Source organism: Coregonus clupeaformis, chromosome 15 (genome assembly GCF_020615455.1).
Source record: "Coregonus clupeaformis isolate EN_2021a chromosome 15, ASM2061545v1, whole genome shotgun sequence".
Lineage (NCBI taxonomy): Eukaryota > Metazoa > Chordata > Actinopteri > Salmoniformes > Salmonidae > Coregonus > Coregonus clupeaformis.
The window spans coordinates 67,042,603-67,070,589 of record NC_059206.1 but is presented as its reverse complement, the minus strand read 5'-3'; the positions used below and the strand labels follow the sequence as shown (position 1 = coordinate 67,070,589).

Genomic DNA, 27,987 nt, shown 5'->3' with positions numbered 1-27,987 from the left:
AAATCATTTCTCAGGGAAAACCCGGAAGAGGATTATGGAGCGAAGGTTATACAGAACAGCGTTATGGCGATCGTCTTGTGAAGCAATTTAGAGAAAGCGGTCAAAAGTACACCCATGTTGTTGAACTACAGAGGCGCAAAGTGGTCTTACTAGTGACCGACATAACATTTCGCAATCACTAGCACGCACCCCTTCATGTTAGTGAAAGTCAGTCCATGTTCTTGTCCAATGTTTTGCGTTGTTGCTTTGAGACGGAAATACTCAGCTGTATTTTAACGTAGTATTTCAAATACTTCATAATCTTTATCGTCTGCAAGAGACATGGGAAATGGAATGAACAAGGTAGGGGCCTATGGGTTTTTGTTATTAATGTATCTGTTCTGTTCAATGGCTTTTTATTGTTTTTTTTGTAGCAAGGCACTTCCTCAGAGGGGCGTAAACGTTGCACATAGAAATGCGCGGAATAGATTGTTGTCTATCATGTTATTTACATCATTATCTACATTTCTATCTGCAACACTGAATGTCCCTATATTTCCCTGAATAAAACCAAAGGGTAGGCCACTCATCACACACTCTCACATGATATAATAACGTGATAACTCATACACGTTTGGATTTAGGCTATCAAATGGAGAAAAACACTTAGCCCTACTATTTTGACTGTTTTAAAGCCCTTATTGTCATCTGTCAATAGCTGGGTGTTTAAATGTTATATATATTACACTTCTTAGTGTCCCGTTAAGGTGATGGGAGTGTCCAGAAGCACAACTGTAATTCAACCCTGACTGAAGCTCTAAGCTTATCTGAATTTCAAATGACAGAAACATCATAGGCAGGTATATACTTTTTTTTTGAAGTCTTAAATAATGCAGGAGTCTTGTAACGTCTAAATGAGATCATGATCGGATAGCTACAGCTTTATCGCACAGATCTGTGTCAACATGGCCTTATAACCATCAGAGTTGGGTCAGTGCTCCCAGAGTGCTCCTCACTCCCGGTCATGCCAGGCAAGACTATTTATTGCAGGCCCTATAAGGCTAGACATAGCTATGAGAATGGTTCCTGTTTGTTTTCTCAATTGGGAAAATACTGTGTGACCAAACTGGACACCTGCATACCTCCCACAGCGTAGATAAGGAGCATCACTGTTAAGGCCATGCTCAAATTGTGAATATCTAACTAGTGAAATGTCTCTTTGTTTTCCTATTTGCAGGTTGTTGATGGGCTCTACCTGGGAAATATCAGAGGTGAGAACAAGATTCTGTTGAAATCCATTGTTGTTTTATATGTTGCACAATCTGGAATCCCACCCAAGAGGCAACACTCACTCTAATTCACTAGGTGTGGCAGCAGCAGCTGGCTTGAATCCAGGGCAGTTTTCAAAGAGACTCCGGCATTTTCTTCTGTTATTGATGCACATGAGCTGAACTTTCTCTGTCCTTATGTTGTTATAATGTTGTTGATACGTTACCTGCAAGGTATGGTCAAATGTTACAAGGGAAGAGATAACAAGAATATCCAGTGGGTGGACTATAGCTATGTATAGATCAAAGTAGAGTAGCAGAAGGTTATACATGTACTGTAGCTCAATGAACTAAGGCATGGCCTGAATGAAGGCTGCTACATGCATCATACTTTATCCATCAGTAGAATATGGCATATTTACTCCATCTCGTAGTGTTGGTGATTTATCAACAGACAAGTCGCAGAATGTTTAAGGCACATTTTACATCATGCACAATATTGGGCAATATTTCTGCTCCTCAGCCAAGGGGGTTTCTGCCCTACCAGCTTAATGTGACATCTACCATGCTCTAATTTTAGCCATACTGATGATGGCTTAACAAGATGGTCCAAGTACTGCTCTCACACTGAAAATAGCTCAAAGTGACAAGGCCAAATGATCGCTACCCAAATTACAGCCACACAGTCACTGATGCTGCTTCTGGGCAAGCCAGGGATGAACCTGTGTCTTAAACACTTCAAATAATGCATTTCCTCTCTCTCCTTTGGCATTGGTTTGTCTCCACTGAGGCTCTCATAGAAATTCACTGAGAAGAATCACTGATAGACATTTTCTTCCTCCCTTCGTCTTTCCCCAGACTCGGAGAACAGAGAGAGTTTGTCCCAGAACAACATCACCCACATCCTGTCTGTGTACAACAATGCTAAACCTGTGCTGGAGGTGAGTGGGGCAGGCGGCCATAGAAGACACAAGGCCGGTTTCACAGACATAGACTGAATACATTGTTGTGTCTTGAGTAGGCTGGAGTAGGCTTCAATCTGGTTTAGTTGGTCAAGAACTGAAAATGTGATTTCATGACCAGTGACTATAACCTTGAATACCATGTCTTACATGAGTCAAACTTATAAACGTTAATTATTATTAACTTCCTCATACTCAGTCAGTGAATATGGGATTTTGTCTCAAATTCTAGAGAGATGTCTAATAACTTTTTTGGTCAGTATTCAGTTCCTTGATTTGATTCATAGGAATTGTGTAGTGTAACCAAATACGTACAGTATGACATAATTTTGTAAAAGTCGAAAACATAGATTTTGTAGTACACAGTTGAAGCCAGCTGGGGGTAGGGGTGTCTCACGCTTCAATAAATACCAGTGACTTTGGGCTGTAGAACTTTAGACAAAACTTTAAATGTTCATTAGAGCACTTCACTCTACTTGAAGCATCATATTTGTATTTCTTTTACCTCTGTGGTTCATTTATAATACTCAGTTGAGTATGTGTGTGTATTTACTTGACTCATCCAACAACAATGTGCAGTTGATGACCACACACTTTACCTACTAATTACTGTTTCAAACAATGGAAAATAAATACAAGAAAGCTAATTTTCAGAAAGTGAATGATATACCGCTGATAAACTGTACTGTGACCACATGTAGATGGTATGTGTTGTGTGCAGAACAAAACTGACCCTTGTGTTGTGTTTGTACTCCTATCTGTTTACCTCTCACAGGACATGACCTACCTGTGTATCCACGCAGCTGATGCGTCTAGCCAGAACCTGTGAGTTACCACGCACGCACGCACACCATTCATTGTCAAACAAATCCACCAACACAAGCCACTCCACTGTGTACCATCGTCAGAGGTCCCTCTTTTCTTCCTGTGAACAATACATGACTCATGTGTCATATTGTTTCAACAACATCAGTTGAACTTAGGTCTTCAGTTTGTGGCTCCAGGGTGACACACAAGCAGGAAAGTAGATTAGTCACTTTGTCGTTGAAACAAATGAAATAAGCCTGGAAGTCTTTTAAGGGTTCATACAGTATGTGTCAGGTAGAGATAAACAAGGTACCTATAGTATCAAGTCAGAGACCAAAACAGTAAAAAACACTAAGGCCTGATAATCTAAAGGACTCTGAGATGCAGACATCTCAGTTTGACTTGTCTGGCTTTGCTATCAGAGCAGGAAAGAGTGTGGAGACGGTGCAGTATTTAAATGGCTGTAGTTTTATATAGACCCCATCACCACTGTGTGAAATGAGCTCCTAGATAGACTGCTGCTGCTTCACGTGTGTTATCAAGTCCCCCTCTTTCATTATAGCAGCAGACCAAAACGTTTACTTCTCTGTCTCTAAGCTGCTCTCATGTTTGGTGGGTCGCCATTGGCATACTACCATTTAGTATAAATACTGAAAATGTTATAAAACAAGTTGCAGAAATGTAACAGTTGAAAAAAATAAATAATCAGGGGTTGAAACCGAAATTATTTTCCAATGGTTTCAGAACCACTCTTTTTTTCGTTCAGTTCCACTGTTCCGACCATCAAAATAAAGTTCAGAACCGGTTCGAATCCCCAAAAAGTACCGGTTTATATTGTTCCTTTCTGTTCCTTTTTTAACCTGTGAAATCTACCGTTTTTTACATTTAGCTCATTAAATTACTTCACCAATCAGTGCGGATAGAGCAGGCAAGCTAGTTGTTTACATGTGTGATGGACAGACAAGTGTAGCCTGTTGCGCAAGATGTGACTGAAATTCTACGAGTGGGGAGAGAGCAAGAGAGGGTTATGGAGCAGGCTTGAAGCGCTAGGCATGTTGTTATGACATGCATTATCTGAATTAGGTCCACAGAATTATACAGTAACTAGGCCTATAATATTCTTAACTAGCATTGAAAAAGCTAATAAAACATCTCTCTCCCCATCTTCTCACGCTTCTAACGTCAGTACAGAAGGGGGAGGGGCAGGTAACCTAAACATGCACACACATCTGTAAAGATTTTCAGCTTGCAGGCAGAAGCTGGAATACGTTTCTGAGTGACAGAGGCGCTTTGTTGCGTTTTTTTGTGGGACTAGAAAAATATGCCTGGAACGTAAAAGAGTGTTATTAACCGGTTTCCATGCTTTTAAAATAGTGGTTCTGTTCTGGAACAGTATGGACCACTTTCGTTCCCGGTTCCATTTCTGTTCCTTGAAAAATTTCATTCTTTTCAGGTTTTCGGTTCTGTTCCCTGAACCGGTTCCAACCCCTGAAAATAATAATACAAATGTTGTAACAATGTGAGACGAGAATCATTTAAGTAGAAAGGGACTCCGACTCTAGTGTTGTGGTGGTCATTGGAGACATGTCTTTCATGTCACTTGATTACACATTGTGGTTATTTGAAAATAAATGTAGTGTCAGAGTTCCCCTACCATCATATGCTAACCCTGTGATGTCTCTCCAAGTGACTTGACAGCTGAGGGTAGAGTCCCTGTAGCACTGCGAGGGTTCTCCTCAGCTCTGCTCTGCTCTGTGTGGGTGTCCTTCCTTCCACCCATGCCATTATCTCTTTCACATTCAGTCTTTAGTAGAGTTGAATATTTTCGGGGTATTTAAAAAATGTTCCATCCCAAGAATTAATCACTTCTCTCCCAGGCACCCGGTATTTCCCGCCAAAACCGGAAGTGTCATTCCAAAGCATATAAAACATTGAGTGTACCAAACATTAGGAACACCTTCCTAATATTGAGTTGCTCCCCCTTTTGCCCTCAGAACAACCTCAATTAATGGACTCTACAAGGTGTCGAAAGCGTTCCACAGGGATGCTGGCACATGTTGACTCCAATGCTTTCCACAGTTGTGTCAAGTTGGCTGAATGTCCTTTGTGTAGTGGACCATTCTTGATACACACAGAACATTGTTGAGCGTGAAAAACCCAGCAGACCCGGACCCTAATGGTCGACTATCAAGTGCTCTGATGGGGAGTGGAATGGATAGGGGAACCAATGAAATGCCTAGACGGCGTGAGAATGCCCTGTCCATAAAGTTCTTTGCTGCGCCTGAATCGACTGGCACCTTACACTGGGGAACTACCATGATATCGGGAAAGTAGATGGGTAGGGTACAGTGCGCAGCAGAGGGCTCTGAACGAGTGTGGGTGTTCGATACCTGAGGTGATGCGAGAGTGCCCCGCCTGCCGCCTCCAGACCCAAAAGAGCATTGACGACCACGTGTGGTGTACTGTCCCTTCGTGCCACCCGAGTGACACTGTCGCTGTCGTCCTCCGCTCTTTCTGATGGCGGCTCCACCCAGCTCCATCAGCTCGGGATCCGAGAAGTAGAGCTCCAGTTGAAGGAGGAATCCTTGGCAGAGCGCCGCCGTCCCGTCGAACTCCCGTGATCGGGATATGTGGATCCCTCCGGGTGCTGGGGTGTAGGTGGCTGGATCCGATTGGCCAGCTGGTCTCGACAGACCGGGTTCTCTCCTCTCCAGGTGTTGGACGACCTGAAGAACCCGATCCATCGCTTCCCCCAAGCTGGCCAGCATCGTGGAATGCTCCTGGACCCGTGCCACAACTCCAGGCATGCGCTCCTCTCCCGCTGACTCCATAGCGGGTGGGTGATTCTGTGATGAGTGTGATTAGAAGGAGTCAGGCGCAGGAGGGTAAATCACCGAATACAGAGTTTATTCCGTCGTACACAGTTGCGCTGGATAGCGACAACAAAATACAGGCACAGGGGAATAATCTACCCCGGCAATACAAGGTACGGGTAGCTCCAACAAAATACAGGTACAAGGGAATAATCTACCCCAGCAATACAAGGTACGAGTAGCTCCACCGAGCTACACTCAACTCACATAAAACAATCACCCACAAGGACAAGCGGGCAGAGGGAACACTTATACATGGACTAATGAGGGGATATGAACCAGGTATGTGTTATTGACAAGACAAGGCAAATGGAATGATGATATATGGAGTAGCAGTGGCTAATAAGCCGGTGACAACGAACGCCGAAGCCTTCCCAAACAAGGAGGGGAGGCAGCCTCGGCGGAAGTCGTGACACCTACAAGCAACTGATGCAGACCTTTGGAACATCTACATTTCTAATAAATCAATGTAATTTAGCCTACACCATCACAATAAATCCATTATTTATTTTAGACAGGTCTAAAGAAACATGATATGAAGAAAATGTTGTCTATTTCAGATGAACAGAATAGCATACTCTGACTAGTCCTTATGTTAGGCCCTGATCTGGCTATGGCATATGGCTATAGGTTACACTAGTTCATTTAGCAGACAAGATTTGCTTGGAATTCCATGGCATTATTTTATATAATTTTATAGCATGAAGAATACAATTGAACATAGCTGAATAAAATAGGATATTCTCTCCAAACGATTTGAGGGAGTGCGCACATGCGGCTATTCTGTGTTGAGCGGTTAACAAAGGAACAGGTACTCCTGTATGCTTAATTTAAAGTTATTTATGTAACTTTAGTTGTGATACCAATGTTGGGCTATATGTTTTGATTTTTAATACATTTAATACATTCTAATGATGCGACTCTAATGATGATTTGAAAAAAAGTTGCCTGGAAGGCATGAGCTCTGCTTTGTTTTTTGCGCAGACTGTACACACTTCATCAGTCTCTCATTCATAATTTGACAAGCACTTGATAATGCCTCAGGGACAGTGGCAGGTGGGGAGTTTGACTGGGGCGATACACCTGTCAAACGGTAACGCAGGTGTCCTAAGGCGAGCTCAGGATGGACAGAAACCTCCCGTGGAGCAGAAGGGCAAAGGTGCATTTTATGGTGAAAATTATCTTCCCAAAACTTGAAACTCAAGCGCTTCCTATGTATGCCAGTTAGGCTCTACACCCATTGTAAAGTGGAATAATGTGCATATTTTAAGAAGTTATTTGGCCACTTTAGTTGTGATACAAACCTTATCAAAACATATAGGCCTATGGGCTAGGCTACATGAGGTGTGCGACTATGATTTGAAAAAGTCACACAAAAAAAGGTATGCGCTGTTTCTTGACTTAAGCTGGGCATCATTCACAAGTGATAATATATAATTCACAAGTGATAGGCTAATAGTCACCCATCAGACAATTCTTGATTTAAATACGAAATAATATATGTGTGAAATTTGTTTTGATTTAGTATGGACCATTGTCATGCACCTGTCTCGAAACAGGGGCAGGGGAGCAAAATACATGTAATCTATGCACTTAAATAGCGAAGGTAGGACGCTTTTCCTGTGGTTCATTTTCATGCCAGCCAGGTAGGCTATACTCCTGTTGTAAAGAGAAGCAATGTGCTTAATATTAGGAAAGTTGAGAAATAAGTATAGTAATTCTGGCCTATAGAAAGCTGATGGGATCCTCCTCTTTTTAATGGAGGCCATCACTCTGTTTTCTCACGCAATTGCATAGCCTATAGAAATGTTACGCAACATGAGTGTTTGATTAGATTTTCAATTACATTTGCAATGATGTCAGAGTGATTAGAGGGACAATAGAGTGCTGAGTACCAGGCAGTTAGCAAGTTTGGTAGGCTACTAATGACCATCAGCAGCATCAGAGCTTGGAGAAGCCTAATTACCGTGACTAAACGGTCACCTGGAATTTGACTGCCGTCATGACTCGTGTCCACCGGTGTGGCGGTAATATGGTCACCATAACAGCCCTAATATACATTTCTATAATTTGTAGGCTGACGCATATATACCTTTCATAAGGTGTGTATTGCGCAAGAGACAGAGGCTATAAGTTAGAAGCTTATACATAACCCATCATTTATTAGCTAAATATAAGGCTAGTACTGCATTGGATTTATTTCCTGAAAGAGGTAAGCTCGGACATACAGTACTTTTCCAACAGTCTTGAAGGAGTTCCCACATATGCTGAGCACTTGTTGGCTGCTTTTTCTTCACTGTGCGGTCCAACTCATCCCAAACCATCTCAATTTGATTGAGGTCGGTTGATTGTGGAGGCCAGGTCATCTGATGCAGCACTCCATCACTCTCCTTCTTGGTCAAATAGCCCTTACGCAGCCTGGAGGTGTGTTTGGTCATTGTCCTGTTGAAAAACAAATGATAGTCCCACTAAGCGCAAACCAGATGGGATGGCGTATGGCTGCAGAATGATGTGGTAGCCATGCTGGTTAAGTGTGCCTTGAATTCTAAATAAATCACTGACAGTGTCACCAGCAAAGCACCCCCACACCATCACACCTCCTCCTCCATGCTTCACATGGGAACCACACATGCAGAGATCATCCGATCACCTATTCTGCGTTTCACAAAGACACTGCAGTTGGAACCAAAAATCTCAAATTTGGACTCATCAGACCAAAGGACAGATTTCCACCGGTCCAATGTCCATTGCTCGTGTTTCTTGGCCCAAGCAAGTCTTTTCCGTATTGACTGACCTTCATGTCTTAATGTAATGATTGACTGCCATTTCTCTTTGCTTATTTGAGCTGTTCTTGCCATAATATGGACTTGGTCTTTTACCAAATAGGGCTATCTTCTGGATACCATCACTACATTGTCACAACACAACTGATTGGCTCAAACGCATTAAGAAGGAAATAAATTCCACAAATTAACTTTTAAGAAGGCACACCTGTTAATTGAAATGCATTCCAGGTGACTACCTCATGAAGCTGGTTGAGAGAATGCCAAGAGTGTGCAAAGCTGTCATCTGGTACCTATGACCTGCACCATCTGTTGAGTTTGTTCTGTGTCCTCTGTCCACATTAATTACTGCTCATTACATTAGTATTGTAGCACGCTGTGTAGCGCAGTAAGGATAACTACCAGGGTAGAATGTCCTACCCTGCTTTTCATACCTGGACAGAAACACCCTGTCTGCCAGTCAGTCAGAAAGACAGACAGACACTAGTGTTAAAGACATGCTCCGTAATTTTGGCGACTAGTAAGTCTTTTTTTTAAACCTCCCGCAAGCAGATCATAACCCAGTCAGCCTTTCAATCACTTGTCTTCTCAGAGGAAAATAAGAAGGCGAGAGATGATAATGATGAGGGTGGTTGGTTGGAGGTTGCGGAGGACGGGATGTTGTTGTTGGGTTGGGGGGCCTCTGACCCCCATGTCGCAACAAACTGGTCTGCAGGCAGCAGGAAGGAAGCCTTGCTGTGACATCCTGCTGTGCCTCGGTCACCAGGCCTATTATAGTCCCTCTGTCACAATCCCTAGGCTGGGAAAACAGGACTAACGGTTGCCCCTCATGTTTCATCACGTCCCCCTGTCCCCCGCTCCTAGAGACCAGGCCAGACTGACATGGCTAGGGTACTCTAGGGGCTAGGACTGGGGGCCTCTATCTGTGAGCTCCTGATGAGTCTCTGAGAGTGTGTCAAATTATTGTGGTAGGATGCTGACCTGACCCCCACTTCATGTTGTTTTATTAAACACTCAAGAACCAAGAATTAGAATCAGGTGGACATGTCCTATATATTCAGTTACCAGATATCACAAAACTAAAGCACCACAGAGTCTTTGTTTGGAGACAGCCATAAACTGTATTTTGAAAGTACCATACAGTTTGCCGCTGTCCTTCATTTGTGAATATACACTGAGTGTACCAAACATTAGGAACACCTTCTTAATATTGAGTTGCACCCACCCCCGGTCCTTTTTCCCTAAGAACAGCCTCAATTCGTTGGGGCATGGACGTTACAAGGTGTCGAAAGCGTTCCACAGGGATGCTGGCCCATGTTGACTCCAATGATTCCCACAGTTGTGTCAAGTTGGCTGAATGTCCTTTGGGTGGTGGACCATTCTTGATACACACGAGAAACTGTTGAGCGTGAAAAACCCAGCATCGTTGCAGTTCTTGACACAAACCGGTGCACCTGGCACCTACTACCATACCCATTTCAAAGGCACTTAAATATGTTGTCTTGCCCATTCACCCATTGCACACATACACAATCCATGTCTCAATTGTCTCAAGGCTTAAAAAGTATTATTTAACCTGTCTCCTCCCCTTCATCGACACTGATTGAAGTGGATTTAACAGGTGACATCAATAAGGGATCATACCTTTCACCTGGATTCACCTGGTCAGTCTATGTCATGGAAAGAGCAGGTGTTTTTAATGTTTTGTAAACTCAGTGTAAGATCCTAATTATTTTTGTTTTCATTTGGAGTTCAGCCTTTCAAAACACCAAATAATCACCACATAATACATTTCTGCACATTTAACAAGATAGCCGGAAACCGCTGGACCAGAAAGAATTAGAAAAGTGCTGAGGAGACATCTTTCAGCAAGAGTTTGGCTCCAAGTGAGGAGGGAACATGCAATCCATCTATTTTAGCCCCTGTCTGTTGAGTGGATTGGGTAACCAAGCAGCCTTTGCTGTTAGAGGACAATCCTCCCCACCATATGACTCTCCTATTGCACAATGCTTCACTACTATTTCCAATAGTGTTTGGAGTGGTAGTCATACACCAACACCAAAACACGGATCAAGTCACAGTATAGAGTAGACGGAGGGAGAACGTAAGTTGGGGTATGCTGTATTGATCTACATGAAAAGATGATCTCTAAAGATGGAATGATAGTGGTTGTAATGTCCGGGAGGGAAGCAGTATAGGAGTCCCCTATACTCTCATTACCTCACAGTCCAAAAAAGGTGCATGAATTGACAAACCAACGGATTGTGAGAGAGATATTATGACTTTCTTGGATGACAATGAAAGTTGAGTAGAAAATACTTCTAGGTTCTCCTAGTAGTGTCCAGTGGAGAGTGCTACTAAACAAGACAACTGTATAGGGGAGATCACTTCCACCACCACCTCGAGAGTAAGCTACCCATTCCTTCCCCCTCCATAACATCGTTGTGCGTCTTTTCCTACTAGCACTGACTTTGCTGATAACTACTTTGTTGAGGGAAAATGTACTTGCTACGATTGTGATATGTTGTTGTCTCACCTACAGTAGCTATCTTAAGATGAATGCACTAATGTAAGTCGCTCTGGATTAGAGCATCTGCTATATGACTAAACTGTCAAATTTGCCCTGGGACATCCCAGTGATGTGATGATTGGACACAGATACATGGTTACTTGGGTATCAGACAGGACAGGTATCTATCTGGACATCATGACTGAGATTAAACGGATTGAAGGAACTTGTGCTGTGCAGAGATGGAATCCAGATGACTTTTACACCTTAGTTTCACTTCTTCCAGTTCTTTCTCATATCCCATAAAATCTGACCTGAAATCTATTTATATATTTATAGATCTGGTCTCAACTAGGGCTGTGGCGGTCATTACATTTTGTCAGCCGGTGATTGTCAAGCAAATTACTGCCGGTCCCACGGTAATTGACTGTTAATTAACATAAACATATTTGAGCTTCTCCTGGCTTCCACACATAGCCTACAAGCCACTGATGCAGACTTTTGGAACATCTACATTTAAAAAAAGTCTAATAAATCCATGTAATATAGCCTACACCATCACAATAAATCCATTATTTATTTTAGACAGGTCTAAAGAAACATGATATGAAGAAAATGTAGTCTATTTCAGAAGAACAGAATAGCATACTCTTAGTTGTCCTTATGTTAGGCCCTGATATGTCTATGCCATATTGCTGTGGGCTACACTAGTTCATTTAGTAGACAAGATTTGCTTAGAATTCCGTGGCATTTTTTATATTATTTTATAGTATGAAGAATACAATTGAACATAGCTGAATAAAATAGAAAGGATATTTTCTCCAAACGATTTGAGGGAGTGTGCATATGCGGCTATTTTGTGTTGAGCGGTTAACAAAGAAACAGGTACTCCTGTATGCTTAATTTAGAGTTATTTATGTAACTTTAGTTGTGATACAAATGTTGGGCTATATGTTTTGATTTTTAATACATTATAAGGCTGCATGATGGGACTCTAATGATGATTTGAAAAAAGTTGCATGAAAGGCATGAGCGCTGTTTTTTTTTTTTGCGCAGTCTGTACACACTTCATCAGTCTCTCATTCACAATTTCACAAGCACTTGATAATGCCTCAAATTTCCCAGCGGCATCCCCTTTGTGTGGCTGTAATGCCCCCTAAAAAAATCCATGTATTTTCGGCCAGTGGCCGTTTTGCCCTTGGTCTGAATATAATAGTTATAATTCCCTTCTCCTGGCTGCACGCTCTGAAGCACCTCTCAATCACATGGCTCTCCATCACGTGATTGGGTCTTTCTCAAAGGCTACGGTACCAGTCAAAGGTTTGGACACACCTACTCATTCAAGGGTTTTTCTTTATTTTTACTATTTTTTACATTGTAGAATAATAGTGAAGACATCAAAACTATGAAATAACACTTATGGAATCATGTAGTAACCAAAAAAGTATTAAACAAATCAAAATATATTTGAGATTTGAGATTCTTCAAGTAGCCACCCTTTGCCTTGATGACAGATATGCACACTCTTGGCATTCTCTCAACCAGCTTCACCTGGAATGCTTTTCCAACAGTCTTGAAGGAGTTCCCACATATACTGAGCACTTGTTGGCTGCCTTTCCTTCACTCTGCGCACCGACTCATCCCAAACCATCTCAATAAGGGATCATAGTTAAGGGATCATAATTTGGTTGAGGTTGGGGGATTGTGGAGGCCAGGTCATCTGATGCAGCACTCCATCACTCTCCTTCTTGGTAAAATAGCCCTTACACAGCCTGGAGGTGTGTTGGGTCATTGTCTTGTTGAAAAACAAATGATAGTCCCACTAAGCCCAAACCAGATGGGATGGCGTATCGCTGCAGAATGCTGTGGTAGCCATGCGGGTTTAGCTCATGTTTTCCTCTGCTCTCCTGACCATCAGGTCACACACACACACACACACACACACACACACACACACACACACACACACACACACACACATACATACACACACATACATACACACACACATGTTCTTATCATTATCTACTCCCTGCTCGGGCAGGCTGCATTCCTTAGTTATCGCCGTCCTCACAATATCCTGCAACATATTTCATACTCTCTTCCAAGCCTAACGGTTTCTCTCCTCCCTACATTGGGAGGCCTCTTTATCTTGGTTTCTCAGTTGTCTGTAGACAGTTCTCCTTGTCCTTTGTTGTCTGGTCTAACTCCTACTCGCATTGCTAAATAGTAACACAATGTCATAATCTTAACTTGCCCTCATCTTGTTAAAAGACAAATAAAGAAAAACCCTTGAATGAGTAGCTGTGTCCAAACTTTTGACTTTTTGTCATCAAACAAGATGAGTAGGCCAAACGAACCGAAAAAGCACTAGCCTATGTCAATCTACTATCCCCCATAGTACAAAGGTTTACCTATTCTATTCTGTGAGAGCAATAAATATTTGAAACATAGTCTGGGACAGTTGTGGGATGCGATAGATCCCAAATTAATACAACCACTAGCATCAAAAAACCTTTTTTAAGCAATGAGCCTGATGCAACAGATGAGAACGTTTAGCTTAAAATGTTGATAAACTATTAGGCTATTTCTTCACATTATAAGTGCAGCAATGCGCACACGGCAGTAAGCTATAAGCGTGAATGTTCCATTAGCAGGAAAACACCATTTTCAAAAGTGACTGCAAATGCAATTATGAATGTAATGCTTTTATTATAAAGGTGCATTTTTATGGTGAAGATTATCTTCCCCAAACTTGAAACTCCCGCGCAGCATATGTATTCCAGTTAGACCCGTTGTAAAGCGGATTAATGTGCTTAATTTTAAAGTTATTTGGCCACTTTGGTTGTGATACAAACCTTATCAAAACATATACAGTGGGGGAAAAAAGTATTTAGTCAGCCACCAATTGTGCAAGTTCTCCCACTTAAAAAGATGAGAGAGGCCTGTAATTTTCATCATAGGTACACGTCAACTATGACAGACAAATGGAGAAAAAAAATCCAGAAAATCACATTGTAGGATTTTTAATGAATTTATTTGCAAATTATGGTGGAAAATAAGTATTTGGTCACCTACAAACAAGCAAGATTTCTGGCTCTCACAGACCTGTAACTTCTTCTTTAAGAGGCTCCTCTGTCCTCCACTCGTTACCTGTATTAATGGCACCTGTTTGAACTTGTTATCAGTATAAAAGACACCTGTCCACAACCTCAAACAGTCACACTCCAAACTCCACTATGGCCAAGACCAAAGAGCTGTCAAAGGACACCAGAAACAAAATTGTAGACCTGCACCAGGCTGGGAAGACTGAATCTGCAATAGGTAAGCTGCTTGGTTTGAAGAAATCAACTGTGGGAGCAATTATTAGGAAATGGAAGACATACAAGACCACTGATAATCTCCCTCGATCTGGGGCTCCACGCAAGATCTCACCCCGTGGGGTCAAAATGATCACAAGAACGGTGAGCAAAAATCCCAGAACCACACGGGGGACCTAGTGAATGACCTGCAGAGAGCTGGGACCAAAGTAACAAAGCCTACCATCAGTAACACACTACGCCGCCAGGGACTCAAATCCTGCAGTGCCAGACGTGTCCCCCTGCTTAAGCCAGTACATGTCCAGGCCCGTCTGAAGTTTGCTAGAGTGCATTTGGATGATCCAGAAGAGGATTGGGAGAATGTCATATGGTCAGATGAAACCAAAATTGAACTTTTTGGTAAAAACTCAACTCGTCGTGTTTGGAGGACAAAGAATGCTGAGTTGCATCCAAAGAACACCATACCTACTGTGAAGCATGGGGGTGGAAACATCACGCTTTGGGGCTGTTTTTCTGCAAAGGGACCAGGACGACTGATCCGTGTAAAGGAAAGAATGAATGGGGCCATGTATCGTGAGATTTTGAGTGAAAACCTCCTTCCATCAGCAAGGGCATTGAAGATGAAACGTGGCTGGGTCTTTCAGCATGACAATGATCCCAAACACACTGCCCGGGCAACGAAGGAGTGGCTTCGTAAGAAGCATTTCAAGGTCCTGGAGTGGCCTAACCAGTCTCCAGATCTCAACCCCATAGAAAATCTTTGGAGGGAGTTGAAAGTCCGGGTTGCCCAGCGACAGCCCCAAAACATCACTGCTCTAGAGGAGATCTGCATGGAGGAATGGGCCAAAATACCAGCAACAGTGTGTGAAAACCTTGTGAAGACTTACAGAAAACGTTTGACCTGTGTCATTGCCAACAAAGGGTATATAACAAAGTATTGAGAAACTTTTGTTATTGACCAAATACTTATTTTCCACCATAATTTGCAAATAAATACATTAAAAATCCTACAATGTGATTTTCTAGATTTTTGTTCTCAATTTGTCTGTCATAGTTGACGTGTACCTATGATGAAAATTACAGGCCTCTCTCATCTTTTTAAGTGGGAGAACTTGCACAATTGGTGGCTGACTAAATACTTTTTCCCCCCACTGTAGGCCTATGGGCTAGGCTACATGAGGTGTGCGACTATGATTAGAAAAAGTCGCAAAAAAAGGCATGTGCTGTTTCTTGCCTTAAGCTGTGCATCATTCACAAGTGATAATATATAATTCACAAGTGATAGGCTAATATTGTCACCCATCAGACTATTCTTGATTTAATCTTGTCTTTACATATACTAAATAATATCTGTGTGAAATTTGTTTTGATTTATCATGCACCTGTCTAGAAAAAAAGGAGGAATCTCTGCACTTAAACAGCGAATGGAGGACGCTATTCATGTGATTCATTTTCATGCCAGCCAGGTAGGCTATACTCCTGTTGTAAAGAGAGGCAATGTGCTTAATATTAGGAAATTTGATAAATAAATATAGTAAGACTAGCATATAGAAAGCTGATGGGATCCGCCTCTTTTTAATAGAGCCATCACTCTGTTTTCTCATGCAATTGCATAGCCTATAGAAATGTTGTGCAACATAAGCTCATGGGCTCTCATGAAGTGTTTGATTAGATTTTTTTTCTACATTTTCATTTATGTCAGATTGATTAGAGGGACAATAGAGTGCTGAGTACCAGGCAGTTAGCAAGTTTGGTAGGCTACTAATGACCATCAGCAGCATCAGAGCTTGGAGAAGCCTAATTACCGCCTAATTTCGTGGTCCTCTGTAGCTCACCTGGTAGAGCACGGTGCTTGTAACGCCAAGGTAGTGGGTTCGATCCCCACCCATACACCAAAAAAAAAATGTATGTACGCATGACTGTAAGTCGCTTTGGATAAAAGCGTCTGCTAAATGGCATATTATTATTATTATTATTATTATTATTATTACTAAACGGTCACGTGGAATTTGATTGCCGTCATGACTCGTGACTGCGGGTGTGGCGGTAATATGGTCACCTTATCAGCCTTAGTCTCACCTACAGTGAGGGAAAAAAGTATTTGATCCCCTGCTGATTTTGTACGTTTGCCCACTGACAAAGAAATTATCAGTCTATAATTTTAATGGTAGGTTTAGTTGAACAGTGAGAGACAGAATAACAACAAAAAAATCCAGAAAATCGCATGTCAAAAATGTTATAAATTGATTTGCATTTTAATGAGGGAAATAAGTATTTGACCCCTCTGCAAAACATGACTTAGTACTTGGTGGCAAAACCCTTGTTGGCAATCACAGAGGTCAGACGTTTCTTGTAGTTGGCCACCAGGTTTGCACACATCTCAGGAGGGATTTTGTCCCACTCCTCTTTGCAGATCTTCTCCAAGTCATTATGGTTTTGAGGCTGACGTTTGGCAACTCAAACCCTAAGCTCCCTCCACAGATTTTCTATGGGATTAAGGTCTGGAGACTGGCTAGGCCACTTCAGGACCTTAATGTGCTTCTTCTTGAGCCACTCCTTTGTTGCCTTGGCCGTGTGTTTTGAGTCATTGTCATGCTGGAATAGCCATCCACGACCCATTTTCAATGCCCTGGCTGAGGGAAGGAGGTTCTCACCCAAGAGTTGACGGGACATGGCCCCGTTCATCGTCCCTTTGATGCGGTGAAGTTGTCCTGTCCCCTTAGCAGAAAAACACCCCCAAAGCATAATGTTTCCACCTCCATGTTTGACGGTGGGGATGGTGTTCTTGGGGTCATAGGCAGCATTCCTCCTCCTCCAAACACGGCGAGTTGAGTTGATGCCAAAGAGCTCCATTTTGGTCTCATCTGACCACAACACTTTCACCCAGTTCTCCTCTGAATCATTCAGATGTTCATTGGCAAACTTCAGACGGGCCTGTATATGTGCTTTCTTGAGCAGGGGGACCTTGCGGGCGCTGCAGGATTTCAGTCCTTCACGGCATAGTGTGTTACCAATTGTTTTCTTGGTGACTATAGTCCCAGCTGCCTTGAGATCATTGACAAGATCCTCCCATGTAGTTCTGGGCTGATTCCTCACCGTTCTCATGATCATTGCAACTCCACGAGGTGAGATCTTGCATGGAGCCCAAGGCAGAGGGAGATTGACAGTTCAATCAATTTCAATTTTATTTTATATAGCCCTTCTTACATCAGCTAATATCTCGAAGTGCTGTACAGAAACCCAGCCTAAAACCCCAAACAGCTAGTAATGCAGGTGTAGAAGCACGGTGGCTAGGAAAAACTCCCTAGAAAGGCGAAAACCTAGGAAGAAACCTAGAGAGGAACCAGGCTATGAGGGGTGGCCAGTCCTCTTCTGGCTGTGCCGGGTGAAGATTATAACAGAACCATGCCAAGATGTTCAAAAATGTTCATAAGTGACAAGCATGGTCAAATAATAATCAGGAATAAATCTCAGTTGGCTTTTCATAGCTTCGATCATTAAGAGTTGAAAACAGCAGGTCTGGGACAGGTAGGGGTTCCATAACCGCAGGCAGAACAGTTGAAACTGGAATAGCAGCAAGGCCAGGCGGACTGGGGACAGCAAGGAGTCACCACGGCCGGTAGTCCCGACGTATGGTCCTAGGTGCTCAGGTCTCTCAGTTGGCTTTTCATAGCCGATCATTAAGAGTTGAAAACAGCAGGTCTGGGACAGGTAGGGGTTTCGTAACCGCAGGCAGAACAGTTGAAACTGGAATAGCAGCAAGGCCAGGCGGACTGGGGACAGCAAGGTGTCATCATGCCCGGTAGTCCTGACGTATGGTCCTAGGGCTCAGGTTCTCAGAGAGAAAGAGAGAACGAGAGAATTAGAGAGAGCATACTTAAATTCACACAGGACACTGGATAAGACAGGAGAAGTACTCCAGGTATAACCAACTAACCCCAGCCCCCCGACACATAAACTACTGCAGCATAAATACTGGGAGGCTGAGACAGGAGCGGTCCGAGACACTGTGGCCCCATCCGAAGAAACCCCGGACAGGGCCAAACAGGAAGGATATAACCCCACCCACTCTGCCAAAGCACAGCCCCCGCACCACTAGAGGGATATCCTCAACCACCAACTTACAATCCTGAGACAAGGCCGAGTATAGCCCACAGAGGTCTCCACCACAGCACAAACCAAGGGGGGCGCCAACCCAGACAGGAAGATCACGTCAGTAACTCAACCCACTCAAGTGACGCACCCCTCCCAGGGACGGCATGAAAGAGCACCAGCAAGCCAGTGACTCAGCCCCTGCAACAGGGTTAGAGGCAGAGAACCCCAGTGGAGAGGGGAACCGGCCCGGCAGAGACAGCAAGGGCTGTTCGTTGCTCCAGAGCCTTTCCGTTCACCTTCACACTCCTGGGCCAGACTACACTCAATCATATGACCTACTGAAGAGATAAGTCTTCAGTAAAGACTTAAAGGTTGAGACCGAGTCTGCGTCTCTCACATGGGTAGGCAGACTGTTCCATAAAAATGGAGATCTATAGGAGAAAGCCCTGCCTCCCGCTGTTTGCTTAGAAATTCTAGGGACAATTAGGAGGCCTGCGTCTTGTGACCGTAGCGTACGTATTGATATGTACGGCAGGACCAACTCGGAAAGATAGGTAGGAGCAAGCCCATGTAACGCTTTATAGGTTAACAGTAAAACCTTGAAATCAGCCCTTGCCTTAACAGGAAGCCAGTGTAGGGAAGCTAGCACTGGAGTAATATGATCAAATTTCTTGGTTCTAGTCAGGATTCTAGCAGCCGTATTTAGCACTAACTGAAGTTTATTTAGTGCTTTATCCGGTAGCCGGAAAATAGAGCATTGCAGTAGTCTAACCTAGAAGTAACAAATGCATGGATTAATTTTTCTGCATCATTTTTGGACAGAAAATTTCTGATTTTTGCAATGTTACGTAGATGGAAAAAAGCTGTCCTTGAAACAGTCTTGATATGTTCGTCAAAAGAGAGATCAGGGTCAAGAGTAACGCTTGAGGTCCTTCACAGTTTTATTTGAGACGACTTTACAACCATCAAGATGAATTGTCAGATTTAACAGAAGATCTCTTTGTTTCTTGGGACCTAGAACAAGCATCTCTGTTTTGTCCGAGTTTAAAAGTAAAAAGTTTTCAGCCATCCACTTCCTTATGTCTGAAACACAGGCTTCTAGCGAGGGCAATTTTGGGGGCTTCACCATGTTTCATTGAAATGTACAGCTGTGTGTCATCCGCATAGCAGTGAAAGTTAACATTATGTTTTCGAATAACATCCCCAAGAGGTAAAATATATAGTGAAAACAATAGTGGTCCTAAAACGGAACCTTGAGGAACACCGAAATGTACAGTTGATTTGTCGGAGGACAGACCATTCACAGAGACAAACTGATATCTTTCCGACAGGTAAGATCTAAACCAGGCCAGAACTTGTCCGTGTAGACCAATTTGGGTTTCCAGTCTCTCCAAAAGAATGTTCTCCAGTTCTTTTGTGTTTCTTCCATTTGCGAATAATCGCACCAACTGTTGTCACCTTCTCACCAAGCTGCTTGGCGATGGTCTTGTAGCCCATTCTAGCCTTGTGTAGGTTTACAATCTTGTCCCTGACATCCTTGGAGAGCTCTTTGGTCTTGGCCATGGTGGAGTTTGGAATCTGATTGCTTCTGTGGACAGGTGTCTTTTAAACAGGTAACAAACCGAGATTAGGAGCACTCCCTTTAAGAGTGTGCTCCTAATCTCAGCTCCTTACCTGTATAAAAGACACCTGGGAGCCAGAAATCTTTCTGATTGAGAGGGGGTCAAATACTTATTTCCCTCATTAAAATGCAAATCAATTTATAACATTTCTGACATGCGTTTCTCTGGATTTTTGTTGTTGTTATTCTGTCTCTCACTGTTCAAATAAACCTACCATTAAAATTATAGGCTGATCATTTCTTTGTCAGTGGGCAAACGTACAAAATCAGCAGGGGATCAAATACTTTTTTCCCTCACTGTATGATAAGACAATCCACATCCTGATATGATCAGTGATACACTTTTTACACTACACTGTTTATTCTGTACTTGTACTTATAAGGTCATGTATTTTTGTCTTTGCAGGTCACAGCATTTCAAAGAGAGCATCAGGTTCATCCATGAATGTCGTCTAAATGGAGGGGCCTGTCTGGTGCACTGGTACGTACACCACCTAACCATAAACCGCTAACTTTCTGTTGACCGTACCTGACCACTCCTGACTGTGCTCTCCCTGTCCCTGTCCCATAATGCAGCCTGGCTGGTGTGTCCCGTAGCACTACCATGGTGGTGGCCTACCTGATGACCGTCACCACCTACAGCTGGGAGGAGTGTCTGTCGGCTGTCAAGGCTGTGCGTTCCTTCGTAGGCCCGAACTATGGCTTCCAACAGCAACTACAGGAGTACCAGATGAACCAAGTCACAGAGGTAGGTACACACACATTAAAACACACAATACACACACACCCTGTATAGATAACATAATGATGTCCTCTAACCAAAAAAATATAGTCGCTGTGCCCTTGAGCAAGGCACTTAACCCTTAATGCTCCAGGTACGCTGTACAATGGCGACCCTGGCCATGACGCCCACACCCTGCGGGTGTCTCAGGGGGAGTTGGGATATGCAAAAAAAAAAACAGGACAAATATAAGCACCCCCCAAATTATTATTATTATTTTACATTTTCGTCATTTAGCAGACGCTCTTATCCAGAGCGACTTACAAATTGGTGCATTCACCTTATGATAGCCAGTGGGACAACCACTTTACAATTATTATTTTATTGGGGGGGTGGGGTAAGGGGGTGTAGAAGGATTACTTTATCCTATCCCAGGTATTCCTTAAAGAGGTGGGGTTTCAAGTGTCTCCGGAAGGTGGTGAGTGACTCCGCTGTCCTGGCGTCATGAGGGAGCTTGTTCCACCATTGGGGTGCCAGAGCAGCGAACAGTTTTGACTGGGCTGAGCGGGAACTGTGCTTCCGCAGAGGTAGCGTAGCCAGCAGGCCAGAGGTGGTGAATGAACGCAATGCCCTCGTTTGGGTATAGGGACTGATCAGAGCCTGAAGGTACGGAGGTGCCGTTCCCCTCACAACTCCGTAGGCAAGCACCATGGTCTTGTAGCAGATGCAAGCTTCAACTGGAAGCCAGTGGAGTGTGCGGAGGAGCGGGGTGACGTGAGAGAACTTGGGAAGGTTGAACACCAGACGGGCTGCGGCGTTCTGGATGAGTTGTAGGGGTTTAATGGCACAGCTTCCCGCAATTCAATTACTCGGGGGCAAAAAAACACCATGTAACACAGCTCAGGCGTAATATTTAGACTTGCATAGTTCAGGCCTATCAACGGTAAACAATTTCAATGAGTAAGAAGAATGCCGGTTAAGGCCCACCTTTTCTCTAACACCCACTCGGAAGCCAAACTGTTAGCTTACTCCCACTCAAAGTACAGAGTCACAGGAATGTGTCATCATCCAGCTGCCATCAGTTAATGATGCAACTGTATTTTACAAGGCCATGCCACTCCTGCCCTGTCAGGTTCATACTTTTGGTTTACTTTCACTTCTGTGGATGGAGGTGGGTCTCTGACAGTAAACCTGGAGCTCATCCTTCCTGGTTGCCTGTCTCAACTTTATATGACATACCAGGGATCATCCTAAACTCATCATGCTGCCCATTGGTCATCTGGGAGATGATCTCTGTGATGGCTGATGGCTTTGTCAGGACTTGCTGTTATGCCTGAGGTGGTTTATGAACCCTCAATGTATTTAGGCCAACAGAAGACAACAAGATCCTGTGTAAACTGTTTCTATGTGACTTTCGTCTGGGCCACCAGAAATACATAAGTTATTTAATTAGAAGTGCCATTATCATGCATATTAACCGTGACTTCACCCTCCTCCACTCTCATTTCACTAGACCTACACTAAAGTGTTTGCTGGTTTCAAAGTGAGTGTCTGTGTTGTCAGTTTATTTATAGCCATCTGCATATTATTCACACATTCAAGATGTAGTGGGGTGAGAAAATGGCTTTCCTGTTATGGGGCAGCTATTTCCACATACATCAGACTTCATACCTGTGAAAAGATGTGTGACATGCACACGCACGCGCACACACACACACACAAACGTTTCTAGACCATGCTGCAAAGAGAGCTGTGCATGGAGGTGGCTGAGAAGGGCTTTGAGTCTCTAGCTGGTGAGATGCACCCAGCCAGTGGTACTCAGTACGTGTTTGTAGTATACAGAAGGGGAACTGGAGGGGCTTGCTGAAATTGCATTAGCCTGCTACTGGCCATCACGTGACTGTAATTACTGTCAGAGGCTTGCAACATGTCTTCACCAAAGAATAAAAAAATATTTGTTATTTTCTTATTGTTTGGGTGATTTGCCAGTGATTTTGAGGGTCAAAGGGGAAATGGGATTTCTTTCTTCATGCTTTTCCCATGACTGTGTCTTAGAGAGAAATTGCTCTTGTCATCCCAATAGTTTGATCTATAGTGTTATACTGTATATAGGGTTGGTGATCAATTGTATCTTTTTTTCATTTCACGACACTGATACAACTAAGTTAGTATGTCTGTTGTTAAAAATGATTATAAATGCATTATTACGTAGAAGTTGACTTTACTTAAAATGGGTGTTTTGTTGAGTGTAAGTTAAGGTTCAGTGTGATAGTGTCTTAGGGGTTGTGTCCAGGTCACTGTGCCTCAGTTTTGACTTTGACTTACTTTGAATGGATTCAAAGCAGAGAGACGTTTTCAAGCAAACAAAACTGAAATGGACATCATTTGTTCCAATTTTGAGTAATCCTTTTCTCATGAATTGATGATCCGGATGTGAAAACTGGTAAAGGGATGGTGGAGAGTCTGACTCAAAGCTGGGTTTGGGATTCAAGTCCCCCGTCTGTCCTTATCATGTGTTGTCTAACTGTTCATTGTACCTTCCTTGGTGTGTATTTTTGTAACACAGTGCATTTCTTGTAAAGAGGTTTGAGTATGTTGTATGGCTGGTTATGGATGGTGGTAATGTGTGGGAGTCGCTGTGACACCTGACGGTTGTGTGGGAGGAAACATACGTCACTGCGACACACCTGAACACAACTCTTCTCTATTACCAGATGAACTTTCTTGGTTCATCTGGAACTCCTGAATTTATGATAGGAAGTCTGTAACACTATTTTGTATATAACATTACAATTATACTGTATATCATGATTACCCATCTAATGTAAATAATGTACCACTAGTTTGTTTACCTATAATCTATTACAGTCGTGTATAGGTTATTTATAAGTAAATCCCCAAATAAGTACACCTTACAATATTTTGTTGAACTATTACATTGGTGGCTATGCATTGAAACTAGTAGCCACCCACCACTCCATCCAAGACATGTCTACCAGAAGCATGTGATGTGCTGTTCCATTGTTGTAAATGTCAGCCATGTCTTCCCATAGCAAGCGTGAGAACTACACTGATCAATCCCTCTGTCCTGTGTGGAAGTCTGACCCAAAATAACTTAAACTGCACTTCTCTTTCTATACTCGGCCGGTCTTCAAATGACATCCATGTTTGTTGTGTTCTGTGAAGGGTAGCAATGTTCATGTCAGAACAATAATATGTCGAACTGTGTGGTTGTTTTGATCTCTCACTGCATTTCCAAAATGTTTATAAATGATGTCTATACTGTAGGTCCAGTGGTGTGGAACATATCTAAACTGCATAACCTATATTAGTGAAAACACAGGTGCCAAAAGAATGTGACAACTGAATCGAAAAGAAACTGAATGGTTAGGTTCATTAGGCTCACACTAGTGTGAACATTTTATTTGTCTCCTTATAATCCACAGTTCCCTCTTTGTATTAATATTGCGTTACTGAAATGCACAAAACAGTGAATCCTTTTGAACATAATTCCAAATATTACTTTCAGAGACACTTTCAGTTCGTCCTATTTCGCAAAGTATATGGTGTTACACAACAAATTATTAGATGGTTATTTCCTGGATTCCCTCCAGAAACCGCAAATCTGGATGCTCTGTTGGACTTGTTGACCTAAATGGTTAGCGCTTTACTGGAAGGGCAAGATGGAGCATGTCCCACAGGCTGTGGTACCACTCTGATAAAAGGAGGGCTGGGTAATGTTCAATTAACGTAGTGTGTGTCACACTTACAGAATCACCAGGACTGACATAGAAATAGAACACATTAATAAAAGGAATAAAAAACAATATTGGTCAAATACAATTTCTTGTGTAAAGTGTATTTTTCTACATGCTTCAATGGAATTGGGTGACATCACTTGAACAGTCACTACAATCTAGGCTGGCCCTAGATCTGTTTGTGCTTGAGAGCCCCGTACCTACTGTGTGAGCAGGAATGTCAGAGGAGGAGTGACGGAAGTGGAGGCAGATTCCTGTTAAAGCTCTGATTCAGAGCTAGCTCTCCCCACCCCCTCCTCAGCTCTCACTGGTCCCTATGTAAGCCCACTGACCGCTGGGCTAAAGACCTGGGACTTCTGCCAGGGGTTTCCCACCCAACCCCTGCTGCCTCCCCGAGGCCCTCTAACCAGGACTAATCCCTGTGTACCGCTAAACCCAGAAAACACAGACACTGGGCCATTTTAGAGGACATTGTCTGTGCAAGGATATGATACTAACATTCCTCACAGAAGGTCACATCTTGTCTTGAGATCAGCATGTGTAACTTAAATTTTCACAAGTTACCAATGCAATGACATCAATGTATGATTTACATGCACAGAACTCAAGTTGGGATCAAGCCCAGAAGCAATGTTGTTAAAGCCAAAGTAAGTGAGTGTGTTTTTTCTCTGTACAGTTGCCGTGGTCAGAGACTTCTGACCCAACAGGGTCACAGCTGTTGGACCTCTTATGGCTCTCTGAGCTGCTGAGGAAAGTCCCTCGTTTTCAGGAATGTCTGCCGTCCATTTGCCAACCACACACAGAGATTGATCTAGAGATAGATTGCTTAGATTGTAGCTGCCTCTATCTACATCTATCACCATCTACTGGGAAGGAAAAGAAACCAAGAGAAAGTGTGGTAAACTACACCACAATGGAAAAATAACTTCTCACCCACACAGTCTCCTCTGATACCAGCACACTCTGCTCTCACATCCCACCCTTGGAGGACCATAGAACACAAATTGAGCTGAGCTGAACTGAATTGAATTACTTAATTCCATCGAACATGGTATTTTCTGTCTGTCTTGTTTCCAGTACAGGGCATGGCTGCGGGCCAGTTTCCGCCCCAGTCCCTTTAAGGACCAGGAGCAGGTGGGAGCCCTGCTGAACCAGTACATAGAGCAGCAGCAGCAGGAGAACCAGAGGAGAGGAGGGGACCACGGCTGGATGAACCAGGCCTCCAGTGTCTACCCTCTACCCTACAACGCCTACAACGGCTCTAGGGGCAACAGATGAGCCTGAGTGAGTCTCCCTGGTCCCACCAACCTCCAGCTCTGCCTGGAGAGTGAGACACAGGCCCAGTCCCAAAATCACCCCTAGGCACTTGTATAGATCTGAAAGGATCTGATGGGTATAAGTAGGGCCAGGGGTTTTCTCTTCACCAATACATTCTCCAGACCCTAGTCCTAAGCAATATGGTAATAGCTCCACCCTGCCCTCTGATAGACTAGGTGGAATTGTCACCCTATTGCCTGTAACTATTTAGTATTTGCAGGTCCCAAGTGCATAGGGGTTAGGGGTCTTTTGGGGCATTGGCTAACTGACTCTCTCACCACTGCACTACCTCCCGTGTCCCTCGCCACCTTCACCACTGAACTGACCTTAGTACAGCCTGATCAGGAGTTCTGATGCTCACTGAAGCCTTAGTCCAAACACCTCCACACCTCAAGACCTTGACCTTACAGCCACATACTACCATGAGGCTTCACCTGTCCTATAACCTCGCCTCAATTCATCTCTAAACATTTAAGGCCAAACAAATAAAGAAGTGTAGGACTAGCAGTTTTTTCGTAATCATATGTCTTCACACAAAAAAACATCAGCCTAAAACCTATAACTAGGACCTGGTTAGGTCACATGGTAAGACAAAAGTCCTGCACCTAACATTACATTTTAATCAATGTTATTAATATGTTTACCAATATGTTATTACATGGTACCATGATTACATAATGTTAAATGCAGTCCGCTGGTTAGATGGAGGATCTGATTGGTGTTGAGGGTTTAATGGACATAGAATGAACATAAGATGCTCTCCGCCCTTATTTAAGCTGATCCAGCTACTGTATACCTGCATGTGATAAAGCTTTAAATAACAGCAGTTTTGCCATAGAAAATGAATGCCTCATTCCAGTCAGTAAAATGAAGGATCATTACAGCCCAAAGCCATAACGTGGGGTCTTCCTAAAATGTACGTAAATGTTCTATGGAAATTTGTCTTGTCAATTCATCAGAAGTTATAAATATTATTTTATTTTTAGGGAATTTTTAAGATCTTTGTTAAATGTTTAGCGGTACAAATTCTGTTGTATCATAGTGTATGTATCTGCTTTTTTAATATGAAAATGTACACTTTCATTGTTTGCCCAAAAATAAATCTGCTAATAAATACTATTATGAAGCCAAAGCAGTATCTTGTTATTGAGACTGAAACAACCTTACAACATATACAACAATTGTATAAGGCTGGCTACAAACCAAAGTATTATCAAATCATAACAAAACAAATGTGTGTTTGTGTCCACACGTACGTGTGTGTGTGGACCGAGTTTGGGAAACTTGCTTTTTAATCGCTTTGGTACTATTTCCGCAAGTATGTGGTAAAATTTCACAACTCTTAGTACATAACTCAAAACGTATCATCAAAAAGGCCGTTTTTTTTTCAAACTTTAAGAGGTCAAAGAGGTGGGCATGGGCCCCATGAAAGAGGTGGGCATGGGCCCCGTCAGGGAACTGTTGTATCTAATGAAGTCCGGGCCATCGTCATTGACTGTGTGGTAAACAGAGGCCTTACCATGGCAGAGGCTGCCAAATTATTTCACCCCAATCTGAAAAGATCAACTGCCAATTTGATCATGAGAACATTTCGCCAAGAAAACCGGTAAGACTGCAGGATATGCACTATGCTTTACCATTACATTTACAGTAAATTACATTGTAATGCATGTCAATTCACAAAACGTTACAATATTCTTACAGTATGATCTATTGACAGTATACTCTGTTCTATCCTCAGAAATGACAGAAAACCCAATGGTGGTGGCCGTGTGCTGACCGACCAGTAGGAGTGGGCAGTGGTGGAAATGGCGAGGGCCAGGAATGACATACGGCTGTCTGAAATAAAGCAGGCCATTGAGGAGAACGATGACACCTTTGCCAATGTGGCATCCATCAGCCTACCAACAATCGGCCACATTTTGAAGAGGCACCAGGTATCAATGAAAAACATTTACCTTGTGCCTTTTGAGA

The 27,987-nt window shown here is 43.0% G+C and overlaps 1 protein-coding gene across 1 annotated transcript; it reads left to right on the top strand.

Moving 5' to 3' along the window:
- Positions 1-8: 8 nt before the first annotated feature.
- On the top strand, positions 9-27,139 carry LOC121575674 (dual specificity protein phosphatase 22-A). The gene is made up of 7 exons (XM_041888934.1): positions 9-342; positions 1,217-1,250; positions 2,106-2,188; positions 2,985-3,034; positions 20,624-20,698; positions 20,794-20,965; positions 25,774-27,139. The coding sequence occupies exons 1-7, from the start codon at positions 322-324 to the stop codon at positions 25,972-25,974; spliced, it is 636 nt and encodes a 211-aa protein (XP_041744868.1). The 5' UTR covers positions 9-321; the 3' UTR covers positions 25,975-27,139.
- Positions 27,140-27,987: the final 848 nt, after the last annotated feature.

Bases quoted from the DNA above. Each gene is read 5' to 3' on its own strand.
- LOC121575674 (XM_041888934.1), top strand. From the start codon at position 322: ATGGGAAATGGAATGAACAAG. The intron at 343-1,216 runs GTAGGGGCCTAT...TCCTATTTGCAG, and splicing joins TGGGAAATGGAATGAACAAG to GTTGTTGATGGGCTCTACCT. The intron at 2,189-2,984 runs GTGAGTGGGGCA...TACCTCTCACAG, and splicing joins ATGCTAAACCTGTGCTGGAG to GACATGACCTACCTGTGTAT.